Source organism: Pogoniulus pusillus, chromosome 4, assembly GCF_015220805.1.
Source record: "Pogoniulus pusillus isolate bPogPus1 chromosome 4, bPogPus1.pri, whole genome shotgun sequence".
Lineage (NCBI taxonomy): Eukaryota > Metazoa > Chordata > Aves > Piciformes > Lybiidae > Pogoniulus > Pogoniulus pusillus.
Window position 1 is genome coordinate 1874628 of NC_087267.1, and position 14585 is coordinate 1889212.

General features: G+C 47.1%; 1 protein-coding gene and 1 long non-coding RNA gene across 3 annotated transcripts in view; both read right to left on the reverse strand.

Moving 5' to 3' along the window:
• The window catches only part of SYT1 (synaptotagmin 1), a 384974-nt gene that overhangs the window by 39745 nt on the left and 330644 nt on the right, over positions 1–14585 (reverse strand). For both annotated transcript variants that reach the window (XM_064141971.1, XM_064141970.1), the window contains exon 9: positions 9407–9524. In XM_064141971.1, the coding sequence (XP_063998041.1) occupies positions 9407–9524 (118 nt within the window). The remainder of the gene's footprint in view (positions 1–9406; positions 9525–14585) is intronic.
• On the reverse strand, positions 8273–9372 carry LOC135174635 (uncharacterized). Its single transcript, XR_010302040.1, has 2 exons — positions 9316–9372; positions 8273–8539 (listed from the first exon to the last, which is right to left on the reverse strand). It is a non-coding gene; the product is annotated as an uncharacterized LOC135174635 (long non-coding RNA).

A 14585-nucleotide genomic window follows, 5' to 3' on the forward strand; every position in this document is an offset into this window, starting at 1 on the left:
TCCACCACCTCCCTGGGCAGCCCATTCCAATGCCAATCACTCTCTCTGACAACAACTTCCTCCTAACATCCAGCCTAGACCTCCCCCAGCAGAACCTGAGGCTGTGTCCCCTTGTTCTGTTGCTGGTTGCCTGGCAGCAGAGCCCAACCCCACCTGGCTACAGCCTCCCTTCAGGGAGTTGTAGCCAGCAATGAGCTCTGCCCTGAGCCTCCTCTTCTGCAGGCTGCACACCCCCAGCTCCCTCAGCCTCTCCTCACAGGGCTGTGCTCCAGGCCCCTCACCAGCCTTGCTGCCCTTCTCTGGACACCTTCCAGCACCTCAACATCTCTCTTGAATTGAGGAGCCCAGAACTGGGCACAGCACTCAAGGTGTGGCCTGAGCAGTGCTGAGTACAGGGGCAGAATAACCTCCCTTGCCCTTCTTATCAGTTCTACTATTATGTTAGATTGGTGATAGATCCAGTAGCTGAGAGGAACACATCTGGCACTGTCTTATCAACAAGACTGGTATAAGGGAGGAAAAATCCCTGCAGTTTTTAGCTGAAAACCAAGTATATTGTTAAGGGAGAAAAAAAGAAAGACCAGATTCCTTTATCTGTAAGCCAGCTGCCAGCACCTTAGCTGTCCTAAATAATGAGACCTTTTGGGGGAGCTACAACAAGAGAAGAAAGAGCAAAACTTCCACCTTCACTTAGAAAGGTTTTGGAAACTAAACTTTGGAGCTGGCAATGGGAAAACTTCTTTTCCATTTGTGTTGAACAATAAGCAGAGCAACACTGGCACTGCCAGATGTGTGTGTGGGCAGATTTGTACAACTCTCCTCCATGAGGCATATGCATAATGATACTAACAGAGAACTGGAAGCCCCTGTTTGCCTTTCTCTCTCTCCTTACACTGAAGCATACACTTCCTCTGTCATCACATTGGTGTCATCACCTCATGCTACTTCAGGTTGCTCAGAGCCACATCCAGCCTGGCCTTAAAAACACCCAGGGATGAGGCTTCCACCACCTCCCTAGGCAACCCGTGCCAGTATCTCACCACCCTCATGCTGAAGAACTTAACATCCAATCTGCATCTGCTCACTTTGAGTTTTGCTCCATTCTCCCCAGTACTATCACTACCTAGCACCCTAACAAGTCCCTCCCCAGCTTTCTTGTAGCCCCCTTCACATCGTGGAAGGCCACAACAAGGACTCCTCAGTGCCCTTTCCTCTCCAGACTGAACAGCCCCAACTCTGTCTGCCCCCACAGCAGAGCAGCTCCAGCCCTCTGATCATAGAATCAAGCAGGTTGGAAGAGACCTCCAAGATCATCCAGTCCAAACTATTACCCAGCCCTAGCCAACCAACCAGACCATGGCACTAAGTGCCTCATCCAGTCCCCTCTTGAGCACCTCCAGGGACGGTGACTCACATCATCCTCATGGCCCTTCTCTGGACACACTCCAGCATCTCCAGATCCTTCTTACAACAAAAGCTCCAGAACTGGATGCAGTTGTAGAAACTTACATGACTTTACACAGTGCTGAAAAGGGAATACCCTCTTATTCTTTCATCACTTTCTGCAACCATTTAAGCATCGACCTAAACTGTATTTATAGAGAAGAAAAAAGACACTTTCACTCTCAGCTCATATTTTAATTCTTTTTCCCCTTCAAACCCATTAAAGGAAAAGACATAGGCTGCAATCTTCAGTGGGTAAAAATACATTAAGCTTACTTGTAAAAGAACTGACTAATTTCCCTAAAGACTTCAGAATCTATCTACAGTATTTCTACATCCATTTTACAGTCACTCATGTTGCTATGAAATTAATGTAGAATTTGAAACCCTAAAGTATTAACTATCTCATTTTCATATAATTAACACACACACACACACACACACACATCTTCACACTTGCTTTGGGACTGCATAACCAAATAAAAGCACAGACTCACAGAATCATAGAATCAACCAGGTTGGAAGAGGCCTCCAAAATCATCCAGTCCAACCTAGCACCCAGCCCTATGCAGTCAACTAGACCATGGCACTAAGTGCCTCATCCAGGCTTTGCTTGAACACCTCCAGGAACAGCGACTCCACCACCTCCCTGGGCAGCCCATTCCAATGCCAATCACTCTCTCTGACAACAACTTCCTCCTAATATCCAGCCTAGACCTCCCCTGGCACAACTTGAGACTGTGTCCCCTTGTTCTGTTGCTGGCTGCCTGGCAGAAGAGCCCAACCCCACCTGGCTACAGCCTCCCTTCAGGTAGTTGTAGACAGCAATGAGGTCTGCCCTGAGCCTCCTGTGCTGCAGGCTGCACACCCCCAGCTCCCTCAGCCTCTCCTCACAGGGCTGTGCTCCAGGCCCCTCACCAGCTTTGTCATCCTTCTCTGGACACCTTCCAGCACCTCAACATCTCTCTTGAATTGAGGGGCCCAGAACTGGACACAGCACTCAAGGTGTGGCCTGAGCAGTGCTGAGTACAGGGGCAAAAGAACCTCCCTTGTCCTGCTGGCCACACTGCTCCTGAGCCAGCCCAGGATGCCATTGGCTCTTGGCCACCTGGGCACACTGCTGGCTCATCTTCAGCTACTCTCTACCAGCACCCCCAGGTCTCTTTCTTCCTGGCTGCTCTCAGCCACTCTGTCCCCAGGCTGTAGTGCTGCTTGGGGTTGTTGTGGCCAAAGGGTTTGTGTTCCAGGCCTTTCACCAGCTTCTTCCCCCTTCTCTGGACACGTTCCAGCATCCCAACATTACATACTGTAATGTAATCAGGAAGAAGCACACACACAAACACACACAAACTACACTCTTTAGATGTAGCTGTTCCAACAGCAGAATAAGAGGACTCTCTTCTCTCTCTCTGGCAGGAGGTATTGTGTAGGGAACCGACAGCACTGACAGGCAGTGATGACTACTGGCTGGCAGCATCCACGCAGCTGGGTGCTGACCTCCTGTGCCTTTGGTCTGTGTGTGCGGTTACAGAGACGCAGACATGCAATCAGCTTTCCCTGCTTTTGCAGATCAACAATCTGTTCCAACACCTACTGAGCTCAGCAGCTTTTCTGGCACAATGTTTGTCCTGAAGTTTTTCAAGGCAATGCCCACAGCTTTTGTACAAACTCAACTGGTAATCAGCAGGCATAATGTCTTTTTGGTCCCTTTAAGCACAGCATTGAAAAGTGGGAACAATTTGACTCTGCTCCTTTGCAGGAATTGTCACATTTGATGGTCCCAGTACAATATGTTACTGCATGCAGCAGCCTGTAGCATAGGATTCAGTAGAAATTGTGTGCTCACTCTAAAATGGGCAATTACCTGACTGTTTTGCCAAAATGCCCTAAAATATGAGAGTCTGTGTATCCTTTAACATGGCACCAAGGAGGAATACTTTGTATTTTGGAGTGTGTTTTGATTTTAGAATTGCCTTCTTCAGCTTTTCCCTCACCTCATCCTGAACACTGTGTTTAGTTTTGGGCTCCCCAGTTGAAGAGGGACAGGGATCTGCTGGAGAGAGTCTAGGGGAGGGCTACGAGGATGATGAGGGGACTGGAGGGCACTGCCTGATGAGGAGAGGCTGAGGGCCCTGGGGCTGCTTAGTCTGGAGAAGAGAAGACTGAGAGGGGATTTGATAAATGTTTATAAGTATCTGAGGGCTGCCAGGACGGGGGGGGACAGGCTCTGCTCACTGCTCCCTGGGACAGGACAAGCAGCAATGGGTGTAAGCTGCAGCACAGGAGGTTCCGCCTCAACACAAGGGGGAACTTCTTTCCTGTCAGGGTCCCAGAGCACTGGCACAGGCTGCCCAGAGAGGTTGTGGAGTCTCCTTCTCTGGAGCCTTTCCAGGCCTGTCTGGATGTGTTCCTCTGTGATCTGTGTTGGATAGGATTATCCTGCTCTGGCAGGGGAGTTGGACTTGATCTCTTTGGGTCCTTTCCAACACCTAACATCCTATGATCCTATGAAGAAATGGCTTGATACTGTGACTGGCAGAAACAACTCCCTAAGGCTGCACCTACCCATTGAAAGAGGACTGTTTCAGACAAGACCCCCCCTCCCTGCTGCCCAGTCTTAAGGACAATGTCAGCAACAGAAATGTTCTTCCAGGCAGAAGAGGAAGATTTCAACACAATGGAGATCTGGTGCCCGATTCCATCACCACTGTAGGAGCCCACAAGTGTTGAGATAAAGATTTCAACATGATGGAGATCTGGTGCCTGATTCCATCACCACTGTAGGAACCCACAGGTGTTGAGAGATGTATTGCTGCAGCCATCTGCTGTCAGTGTATTACAGCAAAGTCACTGAGCTAATAGATGTTGTAGAAATCAAACAGTAAGTAGAGATCTTAAAGTACATGTTGGTACTGATCTCTGTCGGATTCTTCAGGCTTAAGCTAGTTGCACATGCAGCTGCTGTGGTAGTTTGTTGGTTGCTTTGCTTTTGTCTTCTCATAAGGCTGTTTTCTTTCCCCTTAATACTCACTGAGTTATGCTTACAATATGGCTTGTAGCAAGGCACTGACACTGAGGCTGTACTGCTCCTCCCCTAACGTTGCATTTGTGTTAGCTAGCTGTTAAGGTTTCTTATGTTTTAATGAAGTTATTAAAGGGAATGCTCTGAGTGCATAATTCATGAGCATTCAGGCTGCCTTCAAAGAGCTGGCTTCTAAACAGACTTTCATTTTTCCTTTTCTGAGACATCCAATCAAGCCTTCTGAATTGGAATGCAATCTTTAAAATCACTGATTGTAGAGCACTGGCTTTATTTCTGCTGCAGTACCATTTGGCCTCCAGAGATGGGTCTGACAGAGTGTTTGCTTGGCAGATACAAAGAGGTGCTGTGTATTTGCTGTTTCTAACTTGTAAATATTGAGATTAGCTTTCACACATCAGGGACTGGTTATGGGGCTCCATCTGCAGCCTTCTCCAGAAGGAAGAACACACACATGGATTTGGTGACAACCCTCTTCTTCCTAAGCATTCATAGGTAGAGTTTAGGGTCTCCTTTAACATTTGCTATGTGGCAGAAGTTCCCAAAGCAATACCTGAAGCCACACCAGCTGAGGCATCCCCTGCCCACTGAAATATATCTTATTAAAAGGAGTGGTGAGAGGCAACAGTGCTGAGACAAGAGGAGGTTGAATTGCTTGCTACAAGGATACACTCCTGGTAATTAGATTCACTAAAATCTAAGCATACTAAAAAAACCACAAACCCACACCACTGTTCAAAGATCTTTAGGAGGAATAAACCATACTGGAATGAATCTTGATGAGACTATCAGATGCATTAAGACTTACACTTATTGTCATTGTATCACTGATTATTTTTGATATAAAATAGTAGTTTCAGAGAATCACAGAATGTCAGGGGCTGGAAGGGACCTCCAAAGCTCATCCAGTCCAACCCTCCTACCAGAGCAGGATCTCCTAGACCAGATCACACAGGAATGTTTCCAGGCAGGTTTTGAATATCTCCAGAGAGGGAGACTCCACAACCCCCCTGGGCAGCCTGTTCCAGTGCTCTGTAACCCTCACAGGGAAAAAATTCCTCCTCATGTTTCCATGGGACCTGCTTTGGTCAGCCTATTGTTTTTAGAATTGGGCTCTCAATCTGCACAACATAAATACACATATGAAAAATTAAGCATCATTAGGTCACAATTAGAGATTTAATACTTTCCCACATGGGAGTTCAGAGGACTGTTGAGCTGCAGTGACTGGTTTTTATACTGAGAGTAAAGATAACAAATGGTAAAGCTTCCCACGTCCTTGAGGTGCAAAGGTATAGTAGGTATTTGTTGGAATGGTACAGCTATTGGAACTTGAAATACTGGACCATGAGCCATGGACAGGTGAGAGTGCACGAGCTCAGAAGTGCTGAGTTAAGATAAAACAGAAGGTTGGGATGACCTCAGAGAATGGTGTTACAAATATCAACAGATGTAAGGCTGGAGCCTGTGGTTTTGGCCTGTCTCTGCTGGCTTAAATTGCTTAGATACAATGTAGGTGTTGCTGAGAGAATGTGATGGATGTCTCCACTGATTAGTGTGCAATTTCTAACCCAAGTACGTGCAACCAATTGCAGTTCAATACAGTTTGTAGCCTTCTGATGAAAGGTATAAAGGCACAGGTTTGGAATGCAATGAATGGATTGGCTTGCATCAAGCATCTCCCTGTCTCTTCTGACGCCTGCGGCATCGCAGCCCGGGGCAGGTATTTACTAGCAGTAGTCAAGCTCCAGATGTGGGGAGAAGCACACAGAGTAAAACTACAAGGTCACCTGCCACTGTGCTGCAAATGCTTGTCAGTGCCACATCAGACTTCCCGCCAGAGCCAGGGTCCTGCTCCTCCTTTCTGCAAGGTGGATAGCCACCACAGAGAGGTATAAAAGCAGGATGCAAGAGAAAGCAGAGACCTTTCCAAATGTCTGTCTTCTGCTTTTCCAGCACATTCTCCAAAACAGGAGAAAGCAACAAAAAGACACATTCTCAACTCAAAAAATCAAGTACTTTTTTTGCCTATTTTTGACAAACCTCTAAGGTTTTTTTCTCCATTTGTGCCACCTATGTAATTTTCACCTCTTGCTAATGGCTTTCCCTTAGTGACAGTAAGTGCTCTTGAGTATACAGGTAGCATTCAGTTTGAGATTTCAGTTTAACATTTGATTGTTGACATCTTCCCACCTCTGCTGCGATGCAAAACTTTCAGTTGTGCAAAGAGAAAAGTCATTTTAGTATCTAAAGAAAATAACAAAGGTAGTGGGGGAAGCACTTGCTAATCAAGATAATATCCTGCCACCTTCATTACCACCCAGCAGCACTGTACTTTGAGAGTGGGTATTATTTATAGTGTGAATAATGACAGCAGAATCTCAGCTTGATTTCAAAAGGTATTTCTGCATAATTTGTTCAAAAGACAAATCCCCTAATGGAAGGTGCTGGACCCACTTCAAACCAACACTTTTCCATCTACAAGCAGTGCCTCAGGAATACTGTACTAATTGCCATTTATTGCTTTCAGCAGCTTCTGAATTCCTGCTGCAAGGGTGGTATCCCATCAGGTTTGTCTCTTGGAGAACATGGTGTTTCTACTTGGGCACAGCCCTAAAAACCAAACAAAACCCTGTGTGATGGCTTGGGTGTTACCTGCTGCCCCCACTGTTATGAAATCACCCAGACTAGACTCAGCTGGCTGGAAGTTAAGGAATGAAGCTATATCTGCAGGTTAGCACAGTTTACAAGCAGATATATACACCAATATATACAGTTAGATACAAGTTAAAGTAATACCAAAACACAACACCCCATCCAGAACAATCAGATTGCCAGGAGGGCTTCTGACCCAAACCCCCTCCACCCCACCCTTGCCCCACCTCTCTCCTTCCCTTCAGAAATAACCAGATCAACCCTTGTATATCTCACATGATAAATCTGAAGAGATCTGAGGTGAGATGTCAAAAAGACAACATGGAGGTTAGAGAAAAAAGGGTTAGGTTGGATCAGAGTAAAGGCAGAAACAACCACAGAGACCAGACTGCCAGAAAGAAGGAGCAGAACTGAGAGCTAACTGAGCAGTGTGTGAGCAGTGAGTCTTGTTGCATGTCTCAGCAGAGGAATGAGTGATTCAGGCTACTGTTGGGGTTTTTTTTTCTTCTTCTCACAGCTAAGGGTTTAATTTCTCTCAGTAAAATATTCCAATTAGCCTCAAACCAGCACATCCTGGAAACAGATTTAACTGTCCTATATGTGCTTTAGCAAAGAGAAGGCTTAGCCCATTTGTTTCCCCATAGTTGTTCCCAACCCAATGCATTACACTTTCCAGCTGAAGTTCGCAGAGGGTCTCTAGTTTGTTAGTGCTTCCCCTGCTCCTTTCTGTCCTTCAGAGCTGAGTACTCATTATCCATTTCTTGCAAAGCTTGGAAAATAATATCACTGAGCTGGCTCTTAGAGTTCTACTTCAGCCCAAAACTCCCACATCTCTTCATTATGAGAATCTATTCCTTCACTAGGTAACAATTAGGAAGTAAATGTGCTTAAGAACATGAATTTGAGGTTGGTTCAGTAGAGCATTAGGGAAACTCTTAGCAGTGTGTCCTTACCCAGTGTCCATTTTAGACAAGGGAAACCTAGATTTGCTTGAGGTGAGGCAATGACTGCAGCAATGTAGTCATATCTTTTACTTTACTATATCTGCTGCTGTGCAGTTGAAGAGTTTAGAAGCAAGCAAAATAAACAACCAAACACTCTAACTGGTACTGGTAAGAGACTATTTCCTCTCACTCTGTGAAGGTTCTCTTGTTATTGTTCATTACAACTGGTAAATAAACCCTTCAAGCTTGCTTTCAGCAGGTTCCCCTTTCTCCTGTGTTTTGGATGTAACTTGCAGTAAGGTTACAGGAAAATAAAAGCAGAACATGTTTTTCCTGTCACTTGCTCATTCAAAGTCAGCAGTTACATCAGCTTTGTGTTTGCCACAGCTGTACAGGTTTTTACTTCTAAGGCTATGCTGGTGACATCCTCATTCTCAATGGTGGGTAGAAACTGCATCTTTTAAACAGAAGCAAAGATTACCTCATTATTTAATTTGGTCCCAGGTAATTGCCAACTTAAACAGTAGTCTGTGTCCAAATTCCAGGCACAGCAGAAACCAGAAGCTTACATGAAGCTCCATCAGATCCCTGGGACAGCCCTGCCATAGAGACAGCCCTAGTGCAATGTGTGCTGCCTGCACCCTCCCTTAGAGATGGCAGATGCCACCTCACTCACGGTGTGGACAGCCTTACTACGAGGAAAGGCTGTGAGGACCATTTAGTAGGTACAGAACACGTTAGGGATACCAACCTGACTACCACAGGTACAAGACTGTCACTGACTGCTGACATACACACAAATGCAGCGCATTCTCAACTCTGAAGATGGAAGCAACCACACCTGAGCTCTTCAGATGTCTCAACAATTATCCTGGCATCTCAGCCAGCAGTCAGCACTGTGACCTGTGGCCAGTTCTTCCATCATGTATTGCTAACAACCTTGCAGGGAAATGCTCACATTCTGTGAGATGGAACAGCTAGCAAGAACTGTAGTCAGATTTTCCCCTCTTGCCTGAATAGTCTGTATTTATCTCCAGGCAACAGAATAGAAGCACAGAGAGCTTGTACTGTCATCTCACTGGTTAACTCTTCAGACTTGGTCTTGAAGTGGAAGGCAGTGCCGAGCGAAACTGCGTCGGTTAAATCTAGCCTGGCTTCTGCTGTACTCCCTCACTCCCTAGCTCTCGGAACACACAAAGCATCTTCTTCCAGAGGGTGAACAAGAGCCCTTACCTCTTCAGCCAAGAGATCTCCAACAGAAAAGGTGCTGCTTTTACACATCAACAAGCCTGCAAAACCCAGCAGTAGGTTTAGATGCCCATACCTGACAGTCCACCGACATCCATCTTCTTCAAGTTCTTTGCCTCCAGAATGACCACAGTCAGTTTGCCAGCGGTAGGCACGTACCGGAGGGAGAAGCAGATGTCGCCCAGCTTTTCTTGCTGTGAAAGCAGATAAGACCAGGTGTTAGATTGCAATCCATTTTTGTACCTTTTAGAAAGGTGCTTTTCACTGAATCAGAGAATCACAGACTCAACCAGGTCAGAAGAGACCTCCAAGCTCATCCAGTACAACCTAGCACCCAGCCCTAGCCAGTCAACCAGACCATGGCACTAAGCGCCTCATCCAGGCTTTGCTTGAAAACCTCCAGGCACAGCGACTCCACTACCTCCCTGGGCAGCCCATTCCAATGCCAATCACTCTCTGTGGCAAGAACTTCCCCCTAACATCCAGCCTAGACCTCCCTCAGAAGAACTTGATACTGTGTCCCCTCGTTCTGTTGCTGGTTGCCTGGCAGAAGAGCCCAACCCCACCTGGCTACAACCTCTTTGCAGGTAGTTGTAGACAGCAATGAAGTGTGTCCTGAGCCTGTGATTCTGTGATCCACAACCTCCCTGGAGATGTTCAAAGCCAGGTTGGATGAGGCATTGAGCGACCTGTCCTAGTGGGAGGTGTCCCTGCCTATGGCAGGTGCTTGAGCTTTGAGGATGATCTTACAACCTAAACCATGATTCTACTCCAACGTTGGGGAAGAGACCTAGAGACTGTAATAGACAGGTCCCTGCTCAGTGACCACCAGTGGTCAGGAAACAGCCCTGTACAATTAGGAAGTGCTGAAAAGCAAACAAACCCAAATAGCTCATGGTGTTAAATGTGCAGAGCAGGTATAAAAGCACTGTTAGAAGGCACATGTGATGTTTATGGTGTCCTTCCCACCTCAGAAAGGATGTGGGTGGCAAAACTGTGAAAGAGTCCAGTAGAAGAAGCAGGAATGGTCAAAGATATGACACAGCCTCTGCAGAAGGAAAAGCCAAACAGATCAGGACTCTTCAGGTTGCAAAGGGGGTAGCTGGGGAGCAGTATCTTAGTGCCCTGTGTTTGACTCGGCAGGTCTATACTGACATCATCACCTTGCTCAAAAACTCCCAGGTCCTAGTGTCAGACAACTGACATCTTAAACTTAACTTAGGATGCCCTTCCCAGCATGGGCTGCACTGTTGTGGACTTAACATTCCTCCCTGCCTGCATATACTATAAATCCCAGGACAGATTAGGTCATGGAAGCACTTATGCCATCTGTACAATCTGCATAGCTGGTGCTCAGCTCTGCCTGAGCCTGCAATGACATGGTGACAGCAAAACAAGCTTCTGTTCTCCTGACACTCCAGTCTGGAAGCCCATACAGGCTAGGCCAGCAGTGAAGTTGATATGTCTCTTGCAGCTTGTGCAGAATGGAAGAAATGAATTGCTTATTGATTTGTGCTATCATGGCCACAGCTCACACAGCCACCCGGCGGTCCCTGTGGTTGCTGTTCTATTACATGGTAGACTTGGTTTCAATTAGCCTGGTTGATTGGTGAGGCTCTGTGAATAAGACTGAAGCAGGCTCTATTTGAAAACTTATTTTTGTCTCCCTTCTTAGACAGCTTTGTACCACCAGACATTCAAGGGCTTTGCCCTCACTTCTGGATTCACTAGGCAGAGCTTTGCCTGCAGCAGCACAGAACTTGTGTTCCATGGTGTTTATCAGAGATGAACAAGGAACAATAAGGCAGGGAACAATGGATACAAACTTAGATATAGAAGGTTTTGCCTCAACATGAGGAGAAACTTCTTCACAGTGAGGGTGGCAGAGCCCTAGAGCAGGCTGCCCAGAGAGGTTGTGGAGTCGTCTTCTCTGGAGACTGCCAAAACCCACCTGAATGCATTCCTGTGCAGAGTACCCTGAGTGATCCTGCCTTGGCATGGGAGGTTGGACTGGATGGTCTCTAGAGGTTCTTTCCAACCCCTAAGGTTCTGTGATTCTGTCATTGACAGAATGTCTGAACATTTTTGAAGGTACTTTTCAATCCCAGTCTCACAGGATGTTAGGGGCTGGAAGGGACCCAAGGAGATCATCCAGTCCAACCCCCTGCCAGAGCAGCACAATCCTATCTAACACAGATCACACAGGAACACATCCAGACAGGCCTGGAAAGGCTCCACAGAAGGAGACTCCACAGCCTCTCTGGGCAGCCTGTGCCAGTGCTCTGGGACCCTGACAGGAAAGAAGTTCCCCCTTGTGTTGAGGCAGAACCTCCTGTGCTGCAGCTTACACCCATTGCTGCTTGTCCTATCCCAGGGAGCAGTGAGCAGAGCCTGTGTCGTTCCCTTCCCCCCCCCATCTCTCAGATACTGATAAACATTTATCAAATCCCCTCTCAGTCTTCTCTTCTCCAGACTAAGCAGCCCCAGGCCCCTCATCAGGCAGTGCTCCACTCCCCTCATCATCCTTGTAGCCCTCTGCTGGACCCTCTCCAGCAGGTCCCTGTCCCTCTTAGACTAGATCTAAACAATTAGTGCCATGCTTCTAACTGCTCCACGCTCTGGTCTGTGTGTGTGTGTTTGTTTTGTTCAGGACTCTCACAAATCACTACTTTGTCTGGAGGTGGGGTTTGCATTTGGGTTGAGTCTAGAGCCTGCTTAGCAAGCACAATATGGTGTTAGGATTGCTGCCTCTGATCTGAGCGCCTCAGCAGGGGCTGGAGGAGGCACTTCACAAACAGTTACTGCCACAGAGACCTACTCCTGCTATCCTGTGAGGTACTGCAGGTGGCAATACTGCAATGAAACAAACACTAAAATAAACAATCACTAGAGGTGTGGCTTGCAGGAGATAATTGCAAGCCCCTGCAGGGTTAGGGGGTACAGATGAGTGTTTCTGGTACAGTAAAAGAGGTCTTCCCTCTGCCTAGCCTGTGATTATCTCATGGAGGTGCCTCATTGTCAGTATGGATTTCTTTCAGTCCTATGTATAAATTATTTATGGTAGTAAATTACTTTGATCCCTGATGGAAACTGTAAGTTAGTGGTAGAAACTTCCAGCTGAGAGGGTCACAGACATTAACCCAGTCATGTATAATGCCTGAACAGCAATCAAAAGACTTTCTCTGGCTAAGCAACTTCATAACTTCATTACATTTAAAGAGGATGCAACAGAGCAGAACATGAATGACACAGTGCTGGCAATACTTCTTCACCATAGAAAAGGCTATCTGAAGTCCTGCTGAGAACTTGGACTTCTTAGAGACAACTCTAAGAGGCTCCTGCCTGTCTCATGTTTCTTCTTGTATTTGTCAGTAGCCATTTCTGCCTTGACAAGTGCAGTTCCCTAACGAGCTACAGAGAAAAATGCTATTTATGCATATCACTTTGCTTGGTGCTGCAGAATCCCTAACACAGATATTCATCTTTTCAACATTTTGGTGGAAGGTGTTACAAGGCTTTCACCTCTCAAGATGCTTTCAACTCTCCTGGTAAAACAACACCAAAATAGTGAGCCACAGTTGCATATTCTGTTTCCCAATTAGATCTGAGACCCCAAACAGTCAGTACAGGAAAGATAACACAGGCTCACAGCATGTCAGGGGATGGAAGGGACCCAAGGAGATCATCCAGTCCAACTCCCCTGCCAGAGCAGGACAATCCTATCTAACACAGATCACAGAGGAACACATCCAGACAGGCCTGGAAAGGCTCCACAGAAGGAGACTCCACAGCCTCTCTGGGCAGCCTGTGCCAGTGCTCTGGGACCCTTACAGTAGAGAAGTTCCCCCTTGTGTTATGGAACTTCCTGTGCTGCAGCTTACACCCATTGCTCCTTGTCCTATCCCAGGGAGCAGTGAGCAGAGCCTGTTCCCCCCCTCCTGGCAGCCCTCAGATACTTATAAACATTTATCAAATCCCCTCTCAGTCTTCTCCAGACTAAGCAGCCCCAGATCCCTCAGCCTCTCCTCATGAGGCAGTTGCCTCCAGTCCCCTCACCCTCACAGCCCTCCACTGGACCCTCTCCAGCAGATCCCTGTCCCTCTTCAACTGGGGAGCCCAAAACTGAACCCAGTATTCAAGATGAGGTTTCAGCAGGGCAGAGTAGAGGGGAAGAACCTCCCTTGATCTGCTGGACACACTCCTCCTAATACACCCCAGGATCCCATTGGCCTTCTTGGCCACAAGGGCACACTGCTGTGCCATGGGTAACTTGGTATCCAAGTCTCCCAGCTCCTTTCCAGGGCACAAACCCCACAGAACACAGCAGCCTCCTCTAAAATCTCCTAAACTGGCAGTTGGGCAAGGGGCAGTACCTGATGTCACTGTTTCCAGTCTAGAAAGCTGCTGGTTTGCTAGAGGTTGGCCAAGCAATCCGGGAGAGGACCTAGCACATGTTTAAGAGTTTCCCTGAACAGGGCACAAACCTCAGCATCTTCTTTAAGGCATTACTTTCTATTGAATTTTCAGGAAGCTCCTTGCTATGTTTTCCAGCTTCTGAGGCAGCAAGCAACATAACCCTGTCCTTATTTTCAGAAGAGGACAACTCAGCCATACAAGCAGGTCAGGATCTTCACTGCGCTGCAACCACAGTGGTGCAGTGCAGGGGACTACACAGCAAGCTGGAAAGGAACTGGATTTACTCACGGGGAAACCACAGAGAGCAGATCTAAGCTAACAGCTGATAGGTGAATTCTTGTAACAAGAGAGTTCTCCACCTGTAACTCATCAGGATGAGAAGACTTCTTCATGTTTAATTTAACCCAAGTCAATGACATCTTCTATTTCCATCTCCTGCCTCTGTATAGGGGAGGGACTTTTTAGGCACCCAGGGAGTGCCAGGACCGGGGGGAATGGAGCAAAGTGGAGATGGGTAGGCTCAGACTGGCTGTGAGGAGGAAGTTGTTGAGCATGAGAGTGGTGAGAGGCTGGAATGAGTTGCCCAGGGAGGTGGTTGAGGCCCCATGGCTGGAGGTGTTTAAGGCCAGGCTGGATGAGGCTCTAGACAGCCTGATCTAGTGTGAGGTGTCTCTGCCCATGGCTGGGGGGGTTGGAACTGGCTGATCCTTGAGGTCCCTTCCAACCCTGACTGATTTTATGATAGGCAGGATTTGAAATCCCTGTTTGTGCTACTGCTCCTCCTTTTGGAAGTTTTATTACTTTGCCCTCTTTTACTTATTTCTGTGTTGGAGATGTTT